Here is a 13057-nt window from a genome sequence, read left to right as displayed (position 1 = left end):
ATGACTCCTACACAGTACGTATTCATGCTCTGCATATTCGAAATGACATAATTATGAAGGAAAGTGTGATCGCCTACTATGAATTGCCAAAAGAAAAGAAATAATCCATCACAGTGGGTGTAAAATAGATGAGAAGAAAAAGAGCCCTGGATAGAGACGGACATCACAAGTGTGTGTATCTATCACAAATAAGAACACAGACGGGGTCAGAGGTCAAAGGTGCTAAAGACATAATTTGCAAGTGAAAGTGAAAATGGAGGGTTCATAATGCATAACGCTGAGTTAGTACCTATAATTATAACATTTGCACACACAGCAACTTTTAATAAGTGTCTGAAGTGCCGGTAGTGGTGAGGCGGCCGCCGCCACAGTAATTATGTTCAGCAGTCAGTTATTAACACGAGCTGGCGTCTTGCAATCACTGCAGTGGGAGATGCAGCTTTAACTCCCCGTCCTTCTGCATTAACATTTATCCTCGTCCTCATATGTTCTTCTGAAGATGATGGAGAGCAGGACGTTTTTCAGGCAGTAACTTCCTCATCAACACAAGATTTTTGTTTTAGATCTGCTAAAAAACCAAAAGAGTGGAATGTATGTCATTTTTAAGGCGACCTATCTCAAACTGATTCAGATTATTAGATTACCGGTAATAGATTATTAACGTGTGTGTGTGCGCAAGTAATCCTGATGTGAAAGTAGATTAATCTATTTTCGTAAAAGCACAGAAGTAATTGGATCCTTTAGTTCAGGGATCCCAGCCCTGGTCCTCCATGTTCTAGTCTCTCCCTGCTTCATCAGACCTGAATCTAATGATGATGTCATCACCAAGGTGGTGAAAAAGCCCAATAAGGAGCCCCTCACTACAATCAGGTGTGTTGAACTGGGAGGAGCTAAACCCTGCAGGACCGGAGTTGGAGACCTCTGGTTTAGTTTGTTTGATGTCTGACTGATCACATGACCACCAGTCTGTTTTGTTTTGAAGCGTCATCAGAGTGGGAGTCGACCCTGCTCATTGGTCGGTTCTGCAGACTGTTGCCACAGCTACCTTGAAAAAGTAATCTGATAACTAATTACTAGTTAGCCCGTTGCAAGTTTACTGATTGCTTGTTTTTGTAGCAAGTAACACGGTTAGGTTAAACCTTTGACCTTCATTCTTTGTTGTATTTATGTCTGACTCATAGTTTTATTATCACATTTTTACCATCACTGGTATTTATTTACCCGGGGATGGAGTTGTAGTCTGTTGATGCATTATTTATCTTTTCATTTATTTCATCTAAGCTACCATTTAATTGCCCCCCGGGGACAAATTAAGTCATTGATTGATTGATTGATTGTAAAAAAGGAGGGGTTTCCTGCCAATGTGTGCATGGGTGTGTGTGCGTGTGTGTGTGTCAGTTTGGAGGAGAATGGAGGAGTGGCCTGGTTCTATTTAATAATAAAGTGGTTTTACAGAGAGGAAACTCGTCCTGCAGGACGCTACAGTAGTGACACACAGGAGAAGTAACTTTAATTAGCTCTTCACTAAGTAACGTGTTACTGGCGTCACTGGTGGAGACAAACTAAGCTTGCTGGCATCGTGGTCACACCGATTTCTTGAAGCACTGCTGAATCCCAAATACCTGCGGTTTAGTCCTGCGTTTCACTGCAGCAATATTGTTTCCATTCAGGGAGGTTTAGAGATCAAATTAACCGAAAAGCAAAATAATGCGTTAACAAGCTCTCTGACACAAATAAAGATCTCCAGTCTGAAAAACAAACCATCAGCTATAACATCCTTGGCCGCTGATGGCTGAAGTTGTGGATTATAGCCCTTTTGCAGTGCAACAGAAAACATTGTGTCCTCAGGGTTAATCTATTAGAAGATAAAAAATGGACAAGCAACTTTAAAATGGCGACTGTTATGTCAGAGCACCTCCAAAGCTGCTGCTCAGAAGTGGCATAGGGAAAGAGGGGTGAAGTGAAGGCTGGGTGGAGGACGGGCCAAACTAACTGATGCACATGGGGATTGAAAGCTGACCTGGGGGGGGGGGGGGGGGGGGCATTTGTTCAAGCTGCTGCAGAAGTTACTGCTTCTTCTGATTGAAAATGAGTCAGAACACACAGAGCGCTGCTGCATAGGGAGCACATGGAACACGAGGCCGGGGGTCATAATGTTATGCCTGATTGGTGAGATTGTAATGTAGAAACCATATATATGTTCTCCAATGCTTTCCGACAGATCCTGACCCTGTAACACCTCATCATTAGGACCATATGGAACATCTACTGGAATACATCAAACTTTGGTTATTTCTTTTAAGAGATAACTTTGGTGTGTTTCATTAGGATGGAGCTTTGGTGTATTTCCAGCCTTAGTGTTAACGCAGGCAGTGAGAGAGACGACCTGACGAGAGGCCACACAGACGACCTCATTTAAACTGAGAGGCGGTGCAGCCGAAGAAATCCTGGCCGATGCTGCGAGGGAATCCCTCCACCACCCTCAAGCCCACGGGGTCAAACTTGTAGTACTGAAGGCCACTCAGGAAATTAACGAAACCTGCCGGAGTGCAGAAGGAGGCGAGAGTTAACTGTAAACATCCCGACTAAAACATCCCCACACCGAACAGCCGAGATTCAACGTCTCACCGTATTTGTCCCAAAAGGCTCCGTCGATATTGCCGGGCACTCCGCTCCACGCGTTCATGCTGCGAGGATGAACGTCATCTATCCGGTTCTCATGAACGTTGAAGGGCCAGTAGGAGGCCGACTTTAAGAAGAAAACCTTCTCAACGTGGTTCTCCTCCCACTTCAGAGCTGCTTGGATGTCTGCTACGGGAAGACCCAGCCGCCGCACCGAGTCTGGTCCTGTGATCTTCCTCTCTGCATCAAACACCCAGTAACTTTCACCTGTCGCAGAAAAACAAAACATGGAAATGGGAAAAACAGTCTACTTTTACTGAAAACTGTGAGTATGTGAAGTGAAAAAAGCTATTCCAGTGGGTCATGTGATCCGTGTTTGATTTGGAATCATTATTACTCTGAGGCCAATCATGATGCAGCTGCAGCGGCCGGGGGTTCAGGAACCATCTGCAGCAAACATCCAATTACACGTTTGCTTCCCTCATGTCTAGTCCAGAGAAGCCAAACTCATTTAGTCCAGGAGAGATTATTGACAAATTCCCCCTCCAGTTACTCCACGCCTCCTTTCCCTTTAAAATCCAACATAGCTTTTCACTCCACCCTCTAGGATCTCTGATCCAAAAGCGACCCCGTACCCAACACCACATCGACGGGCCGGACAGACAAGGAGTCGGTGAGTCATGAGCTATTGCCACTCAACTTCACGCTCTCACCACCACCAGCCTCCAGCCTGCTCCTAACAGCAGCATGCCTCACAAAAATGATCCCAGAAGACCTTGAATCTATAATTGTATGTTTGCATCAAGCTGGAAGAGCTCAGAAGGTAATCTCAGAGTCTGTAGGCTTTCACCATTCGATATTTAGAGACATGGCACACAAACGGAGCGAAACGTTCCGAATGAGCCATGGAAACAGTTTAGGCAAGTGGGCTGGAAATGAATGCAGCAGACATGGAAAGCAGGGCTTCTTTAAACTCAGGGTGTCGCTATGGGACGATAAGGTGTTGAATGATGGTGAAATCAGGATGAAAGACGGAAGGAAGATGAGTTACCAGAGTTGGCAGAGATCAGAAGACTCAGAGGATTTACAGAGTGAGATAAAGCAGCATCCCTGCAACTGCAGACCAAGCATCAGAGAAGAAGAAAGAGGAACAAAGAGACAAACACATTGAAAGCATGAGAACCGTATCTACATATCCATCATATTTCAACATTTCAGGTCGGTAACGTGAACGTTTTCTGCTACTCTGGCTGAGAGTTCAGCCTTTGGGCCAACCTTTGTACACGTGTTTAGTTGGGGGTTTTTTTGTACCTTGGAAAAACCAAATGTTGCCAGACTTGTCTTCATAAGCAGCATCAATGTGGTCTGGAATTCCTCTCCAATGGCGCGAGGACAAAGCGGGGTATCCTGCCTGCAGCTGCCCGTCACGGATACGCCAAACATACTGTGACTTGAAGAAGAACAGCTCCCCTCTGATCATGGACACGGCATCAAAGTTTGTTCTACAGGCGTCCGGCTGGATCACAACACACACACACAAACACACACACACACACACCGAGGATTGGTTCATTTGTAGACATAATATATGCAAATCATCAATGAGGCTTTGAAGACGTCACATCTCACCAGACCAGTGTCGATGTCATTGCTCTCGGGGACCTCAGGTGGTGTATGCTGAGGGGGGCCATACAGGTACTGGATGCCCTTCTTGTCATCGTCGCTGAGTTGCAAAGGGTAGGAGTCGCTGTAGAAGGGACACATCACAGCGTCGGGCTCCAATGAGTGCTGCAGGCCCAAAGCATGGCCAAACTCATGAGCTGCCACCTGGAGGAGATCTGTGCCTGAATGAGAAGACAGAAGGAGGTGAACAATTTCACATCCGTCCCCTCTTGCTACTCCATTGTTTATAATTAAACAAATGTGATTCTGAGGACAACGCATAACCAATTCCAGAATGACAAGTTAGTGAAGGAGCTTCGAATAGAAGTGTATTAATTAATATAATATCCAGTATTAACTTTGCACACCCTTCAAACAGACTCTCAGCGCTGACGTGTCAAAAACCCTCTGCATCTAAGCAGATCCTCGGCCAGCTGAAATCACTGTGACTTTAGAACCAAGTTGAATAATACCAACGCCCCTCACTGACATGGCAAGCTTAATGGCAACACTGGATGATGGAAATAAACCCAAAAGTCTCTTCTAACACAGCCCACACAGAGGAGAGGACCTGGATTGCAGAAAGAGCCTCAGAGGGCCAATGGTCACTTTTATATTTTATAAACAACATGTTGCCACAATGGCGCGGTCTAAATCCTGAGAGATCATTCACCTTGGAATGGGTGCGTCACACACTCAGCTCCACCAGACCCAAAAGGAGCAGAGTGATACTCCACTTCAGATTGCTTCTTAAAGTTCCAAGAGAAGGAGTTTGCTTATTGGGAAACAAGATGCCTATGACTGGGTGAAGATAACCTTTGTGCAGGACCTTTCGGCGGAGATGGTCTGGACCCGTCGGAGGTTCAGAGCTGCTACGAAGCTGTTTATCAAAATCAACACCTTCTGCAGATTTCAATACAACCTCTGCAAACTCAGAGTGCTCCACAAAGGCAGGATTCATATTATTTCAACTCCAGAGGAAGTTCTATGCAGGGGCGGCTTGGTTGGTAGAGCGGTCGTCTCCCAATTTAATTCCCATCCCCTCCTGTCCACATGCCCAAGTGTTCTTGAGCAAGACAACTGAACCCCCAATTGTTCCCACTGAAGTGACAGTGCCTTGCATGGCCACATACCTCCACGTGTCTGTGACTGGGTGAATGTGACTAACTCTATGATGGTAAATGGTAAATGGTCTGGATTTATATAGCGCCTTCTAACCGCAGTCCCAAAGCGCTTTACATATCAGCTCACTCACCCATTCACGCACCAATGGGACAGAGCTGCCATGCAAGGCGCTAATGAACCACTGGGAGCAATTTAGGGTTCAGTGTCTTGCCCAAGGACACTTCGACACATAGACCGGTGTAGACTGGGATCGAACCTCCGACCTCTCACTCCGAAAGACGACCACTCTACCACCTGAGCCACGGTCGCCCTGTAATGATCCTGTACATCTGCCACCAAGACCTTAAAGTTCACAGAGAAGCCGCCCACTGCAAAAGCTACCTCGCCCCTCACAAGCATTGGAGCTCGTTCACCTGTCACTGTTAGCAGTTTAACTGCTGTAGGTTCTATCTGTGTTCCTACCGGTTCAACATTGGCCTTATCAGTGTAGCGCCATTCCCCCGGCCACCAGCCAGCTTGGGCCAACGTCTACGTATGTGTCCGGCCTGGCCAAACTCCCAACACAGCACAGGCCCTGGGTCAGGGTGTGTACCACTACACTGTGACTGGAGCGACACGGCATAGATTTGCTCAGTCAGCTCATCGGCCCATGGAGGCTTCTGCTGACCCAGGTCTTCTCTCCCCACCACTTTCACTGCAGGTCCACTGGACTCTCAGCTGCTCTCTCCCACCCCCGCTCCAATAACCTCTCTCTCCACAGCTATCTCCAGTGCTTCTTGCAATGTATGCGGGTGTGCCAGCCGTGTCTGAACACGCAGCTCTCTCGGGGGAAGGGATCTAATGAACTGGTCTCTGGCGACTTCACTTTGCACATTGTCAGGCATGTGTGCATGAGCGTGTCTGCTGAGGGATTCAATGTCATTAGCCAGCACACGCAGTGGTTCTCCTTCCCACCTATGCTTACTGGCCAGTTCAGACCGTAGGACACCAGGCTGATAGCATTGTGCGAAACGTGGTTCCAGAGATTCCACCAAAGCCCCATAGTTCTTTCTGTCTTCTGGAATAAGTAACAGCAGGCCTGCTAGAGCATCGTCAGTAAGGCTCAGAGCTAATTGCAGTGCCTTTTCCTCTTCAGTCCACCGTGCCGCCCCAGTTCACAGCCTCTCAGTCAGCTTCACTGCCACATTTCGGTGTTTTCATCTGCAGGCGGCCACTGCTCACATGTCCAATTAGCTGTGAATTCCTCCTCGTCTGCAGACTCCCGTCTGAGGCCGCATTGGAGCCTCCATCCTCCTGCATCACAGACTCCCTCAGGCGGGTCCGACATCCCGACGCACTGGTTAGCTCCGACTCCCCCTCCAGGTCATACACATCGTCACCGCCTGACGCTTCCACCTTGATATTCCGACGTGTCTTGGTTCCATCGGGCCGTACCGCCATAATGCTGAAGTCTGGAGGCTAACGCCACTAGCACGAGCTAACCATAGCCACACTGAGCGACCAAGTCCAGTCTTTTACTTCTGACACTGGTGTAATGTCTTCTTGTAGTCCCAAGAATCACGCACCAACTCGCATTTAATTCACCGTTTAATTTGAATAGAAATAGTCACTGTCGGCCATGACCAGCCTTCCCAGCATCCCCTGTTCCTTGCCCCTCCTCCCAGGTGCCCACTTATACAATCAGCATAACAACCGCAACAACATAAACAGTGAGAATAATGATTAAAACAGTTTTTTAACAGAAGAATGAACAATAATTGACACTGGCCATTACAATATAGATCTTCTTTCCTGTGCAAAATTCTGTCAGTTTAATTTTTCCTTACTTCATACATCATTAAGCCTGGTTAAGGCCTTTTCCGTACACCATCAGCGGAAAAATGATGTCGCTTAAAACTGCATGTGGTGCAGAAAAACTAGGGGAGCTCTGCTCTACAACACCTCCAGGATCAAATCTGGGCCCGTGTCCGGCCCAGCTCAGAAGGTGATCACGTGATGCATGGTGGAGATCATGGTAGGACTGCAGTAAAGTGCTGTCTGAAAATAACAGAGCATGGCTTGACTGTCACAGCGAAACAGACACCTTGGTGGGTTTTTTTGGTTGTTGAAACTCTGAGGAGTCACTCGCCCTGCTACTACCACAACCTTCATTGGAGAAGCAGTAGCTGACGTTCCAATCAGTGATTGGAGACAGAGCGGCATGAAAACTATGACTGGTGTCAAGATCAACTTTGAACTGGCACTGACAATCAACTGGTTGACGACCACTGCTCTAACATGATCTTATTACTTTTTATTGAATGACCTGGTCAAAGGTGGTGCAGGTGAATGGATGTATATCTACGGGTTTAGAAAGATATTGTGTTTATCACTGGTCATTATTGTTAATTGGGGGAGGGGTCAAAACAAAATGGCAAGAAGCACATGGTCAAAAAAATACAAAAACAAGGCAATTAATCAGATAAAAGCTATGGTTCCCAACACAGCAGGCGTGTTTGGACAATTGGAGGTCAAGGGTGGGTCTGCAGCTGCCATGGAATCTCCAGGGCTTAAAGTTGGGCACCCCTGATTTAAAGGGCGTAAAGAGTACTCACCTACGTCGTTGCCCACTGTCCAGTGCTCATCGTAGTCAAAGTGGACTTCTCCCTCTCTGTGAGTGCGGGGGAAAAAAGCATGGGCGAGGATTCCTCCTGGACCATCAAACGGTAAGCTGTCCCCATGCCAGTACCTGCACAACATATACTCTGTTATTAGACACAAGCAAACATATTACAAAGTGTTAAACAACATACCACAAATTTACCAATATCAGTATTGACATGTGCCAAAAATTTGTTGCAACCGAAAAACAAAAATCAACTGGCTGAGCCAGTTGAGGTGGTTTGGATGTCCAAAGCTCGCCTCCCTTTACAGGTCTACCGGGCACATCCAAGTGGGAGGAGCCAGGACTCGCTGGAGAGATTATATCTCTGGTTTGGCCTGGGAGCAGTTGGGGGTCCCCCAGGAGAGCTGGAGGAAGTTGCGGGGGACATGGATGCCAAGACTTCTCTGCACTCTGTACTGCCACCGTGACCCTAAACACACTAAGTGAAGGAGAAGATGGATGGACGGATGGCTGGATGGATGGAGGATGGATGGGTGGGTGGTTAAATAAAATGGGAATATAACACTTTTTACAATCTACAGCAGACATGTAAAACTTAAGTATCTATTTTAAAAGAAAAATTAATACCCATTTGTGTGCATGTATATCTGCTTTACCTGATACAGACAGTGCTATTAAAATGCTTGGGGTTGGAGGGAAGTGTTTTTCTTCATTTTTCAAAGAGAATACAATAACTTGTTATACAGTAATCCCTCCGGATTACTGTATAACAAGCATTATGAAAATCAGTTATGAAAGTGACGTGTACAAGTCAAGACTGGAATAAAAACGCATGGCAGCGGAACTGAACGTGTGGGAGGATACAGTATAAAAAGAAGAAATACGAGAGGTGTTATGACATGGAAGTATCGTAAAGCAGATGCCAAGTGACTAATGTGAGTTGATAAAAATGTGGCTGCAGGCTCGCTATTAAAAATCCTGTCAAACAAGTCCTGTGCTGCTTTCATTCATCTTTGTCATGTGCTCATGGTTTCTACACGGAGTACATCTGGTTTTGCTTTCCAGGGTCAGTCTGGCAAAAGGAACCCAAAGATGCATGTCTCAGTGTGCGCTTACAGATTTCCATAAGCATTTCTCAGTCCTGACATCACTGGAGCTGGAGCGCAGCAGCAGTGAGTGAGGGGTTCCTCTCTGGAGAACTGTACTGAGGCCCTGTTCACACTGAGGGAAATGCAACTCAATTCTAATTTTCTACTCACAAGTGACTCACATCCGACCCGTTTTGTGGTCGTGTGAACGCACCAATTCCTGTTTTTGTCACACCAGACCCAGGCCTCGTTCATATGTGGTACCAATTTGGATATTGTTCTACATGCGACTGCTTCGTCACTGACGTGTGACCGACGTTACAGATAAGCGCCGTAAGAAGCAGCGACACTAAAATACTAAAAGCTGTGCTCTCTTTTTTCCTCATTCTCCTTCTTCTTTCCCTCGTCATGTTGTCTAGATTTTGTCAGCTCGTCTTTAACAACCACTTAAACATGGATCTACACCACCGACCAGCGTTGCCAGATATGACAGAATCCCCCAACTGGGGAGCCAAACTCTCTTATCTTTTAACTTTGTTTATTTCGTGCATTTGAGTGTTTATGTTTTGTTCATTACCACACATATAACAGTTTTAAGATTTTAACATGATTGCTACACAGGCTGAGGTTGGGGCTGGTTTTTATTGAGGTGTGTGGGTTTGACGTTGTTTGGGCTGGAAACAGGGAGTCACAACTGGCAACCCTGGTGCTGACCAGTGTGTAAATAGCGTGACTTCACATCATCTTCTATGTATGTGATCTGGGGCCCGAAAGCATCCAGTCTGATGACAATCCCATGACTGGTCACATTTGAAATGATCGTGGAAAAAATGGGATCCCAACAAAAAAAACCTGAATTGAGCCTTACTGTAAGACCTGCGGTGTGAATGTCGCCTGAAGCCTATGTACATTTCAAATACCTTTCACATTTCACACCACATATGAAATGTCTGTTTCTAAATAGATGAAATGACTAATTAAGCCCCTGAATTAAAGGAAGCAAGGGAGATTGTCGAGCAGCTGCTGTAACACACTTTATACTTCCTAGTTGCACTTTACTCCCTAGATTCTGTGCGTCAGCATGGTCAGAGTTGTGCTTATATTTCCGCACATTCCTAAGTATGAGTAAAGATGATAAATTCCATACTATGCACACATCTGAGTGTACTCACTGGCGATAAATGAAGACTTAATTCTGGCTGGGAGCTTCTCAAAGGAGTCCATGACCCTGCAAGTATCTCATGTCCTCACCCTGTTTCTCCTCCTGCTACTCCAGCTTCTTCTCATAACCTAAACACATGTTGCTTAATTGATCCCTGGGTTGAATCTTTGTGGATAATTGGGTGTTTCCATATGGTGATCTGTCCTTTGCACACTGTGAGGATTGGCTGCATAAGGTATGTTGGCTGTACGGCATAATAAAACCAAACTCTTTCAATTTGCCCCACTCTGTTACATCTCCATCTACAAAATGTAATAGATCCTTACCCGCTGATTCTTAAGAAAGCGAACCGCTCATAATCAAGTCTTACAGTCTGTGTGAAGAGACAAGTGTCCGTAGCAATTTGTTTTTCCCTTGTAATAAGATCGGGGATGACCTGCAGGAGGGATTGTTTCCTCCTGTCAGTTTTTTTGTCTGCATTTTTATACTTTAAATAATAAAACAGATCTGTCCTACAAAAAGTACACTGATGCGTGTATTTACCCTGAATCCATGTAATGAGAATCAGACCTTCCAGACGAGGTGCTGCTGATCAGAGCCTTCTGAGGGGGTAACAGATGGTCCTGATTCAACCCTCTACTCCTCCACGGTCTGACGCTCCCTCTGCCATGTAGAGGCTGATGTTGCTTTGCAAAGACGTGAAATCATCTCTAAAAGTTGTGGAGTGTGAGCCATAGATCAAATAAAATATCCAAATGATCTGATAGCAGATGTTGATGTGTCAGGAGCTCATGAGGCTGTTTGCACCCAAGGGTGGTCAGTCAGTGGATGTGTTTACACCAACGTGTCATTCTCATTAGCAGACACGCCCTGTTCTATAGCTTCAAACAAATGATGGTGAGCCTGGAGAAGCAGGAGAGTCGCACAAAGTCACTCTTCTCACCCAGGCAGCAAAAACAAATAGTGGGAGTGTGATTTATGTGGACGGAACCACAGGAATGTGCAGGAAGTTGTATTTCTTTTTACCAATAAATTGTGATAAAAAGAAATAAAATCAATTTTAAACGAGAACTTACTTATTACACACAAATCAATAAAGACTGAATGGAATTCCACTGGAGGACCAAATTATTAAATAGGATGCAGTGCAAAACTGAAAGTGTAGAGGCTTCGAGGTTTATTTCTAAAGCCGCAGCATCCTGCCTGAGAGAATAGGATGGACAGATGGAAGAACATGTTCTTCTCATGAAAAGAAGTTGATTCCATATAAAACGCAGATGATTAAACAGATTAGAGGCTGTGTGCATCTTAATTCGTTAATTCTTTAATTAATTGATTAAGTCATTCATTAATTTATTCCTCCACCTTTACATTTCCTCACTGAGACGACAGGGCATCAATCTGAAAGTGTAAACTGGAGTAACAGTAGATCTGAATGAGAGACGCTGCCGATTGGCCTGTGACACGGAGGGGGAATTAAAAAGAGCGCTCCACAGAAGAAAGCCCTCAAACAGCTTGAAAACAAAGTCATTATCTCCATAAAGAGAGTGTTCTGAACTCTCACAAAGCAAGGTACTTTCAAGGTGTAATAATTATAAACTCCTCAAATAAAGTTTGGAAACATTATTTTGGTCAATTATTTCTCCGCTTTAACAGTATTAATTGGTTTTGTATTATATATCGTTGGAAAGCTTGATTAGTCACCTTTACAACAAGATATCACTTGTAAGGGTCGTCCTTTTGTGGAGCGAGCAACAAGGTGTGGCAGCGCCCGCCAACAGTGTGCCATAACCCTCTGCAAAATTCTCCTGTCTGTATTTCAACTTTCAATTTTCAAGTATTCCCTCGAGTTAAGAGTTGCTTGGTGGATTGAATGATGACACGCTTCCACAGCAATAGCAAACAAGAAACAACATATTTTCTTCACTTTAATAATTTTACAGAGACCTCAGTAGCGTGTGGATGATCCATACACAGCCACAACAGCTCGTCACCTCCTCCTCAGGCTGGTCGCCCACCGAACCTGCTCACTTTGGGACGTCCAGCTGATCCCACAAGTGTTCAGTTGCATTGAGGTCTGGACTCACGGCCATTCCATCCTCTCCATTCCCAAATTCTAGAGGCAGTCTGTGAGGATCCAGACTCTGTGGGGGTGAGCGTTGTCATCCTGGAGGACAGAGTTAGGTCCCAGAGCCTGGAGATACGGGATTGCCACTGGCTCCAGAATCTCATTTTGATCTCTCACAGTATTGGTTCTGCTGACAAGTTCTTGAATGATGAGTTCAAGTTCTGTTTTGCCTGTGAGAGAGATACGGCCCTTCACCTTCACACTGCCCCCAATGAAAGTTGTCACGTTCTGTGCAGCAATCTGCACAACATTCCCCACACCATCTCCACATTGTGATCCTGCCATCCTGCTTCCACAGACAAAACCTTGATTCATCAACAAACATGACGTTTCCCACATTCTGAGTGAAGCCGGAGGCTATTTTCCTCCAGGGCCCCCAAGGGCCCCTAAGGGCCCCTAAGGGCCTGGAGGAAAATAGATGGAAAATAAATGGAATAAGATGGAATAAACTAGCAATGCAGCTGTCACATCTGTCGTCCACTGGCATTGCGACACTTCCCGACGCTTTCAGATAACAACACACTTGTTACCTGGCCGGCACTGATGCGTTGCCACGGATACTGCAGCCAGCTGCTCTCATGATGGCTGCTCCAGGTAAAGAACCACATGTTCTGGCTGGAAACTGCGACATCATTTTATTTTGAAGTGGGAGAAGGTTCTTAATC

At 45.6% G+C, this 13057-nt stretch overlaps 1 protein-coding gene across 1 annotated transcript in view; it reads right to left on the bottom strand.

The window, feature by feature from the left end:
• Positions 1 to 2411: 2411 nt before the first annotated feature.
• The window catches only part of LOC308140488 (stromelysin-3-like), a gene marked incomplete at both ends in the record, with an annotated part of 33902 nt that continues 23256 nt past the window's right edge, over positions 2412 to 13057 (bottom strand). Inside the window, 5 exons of the mRNA XM_080510303.1 lie at positions 2412 to 2539; positions 2629 to 2889; positions 3934 to 4138; positions 4252 to 4466; positions 8004 to 8137. Coding sequence (XP_080366429.1) covers positions 2412 to 2539; positions 2629 to 2889; positions 3934 to 4138; positions 4252 to 4466; positions 8004 to 8137 — 943 coding nt within the window. The remainder of the gene's footprint in view (positions 2540 to 2628; positions 2890 to 3933; positions 4139 to 4251; positions 4467 to 8003; positions 8138 to 13057) is intronic.

This window comes from Blennius ocellaris (assembly GCF_963422515.1).
Source record: "Blennius ocellaris genome assembly, chromosome: 15".
In the NCBI taxonomy this organism is placed as follows: domain Eukaryota; kingdom Metazoa; phylum Chordata; class Actinopteri; order Blenniiformes; family Blenniidae; genus Blennius; species Blennius ocellaris.
The sequence above is the reverse complement of the archived record's forward strand: the minus strand, read 5'-3'. Positions and strand labels throughout refer to the sequence as shown.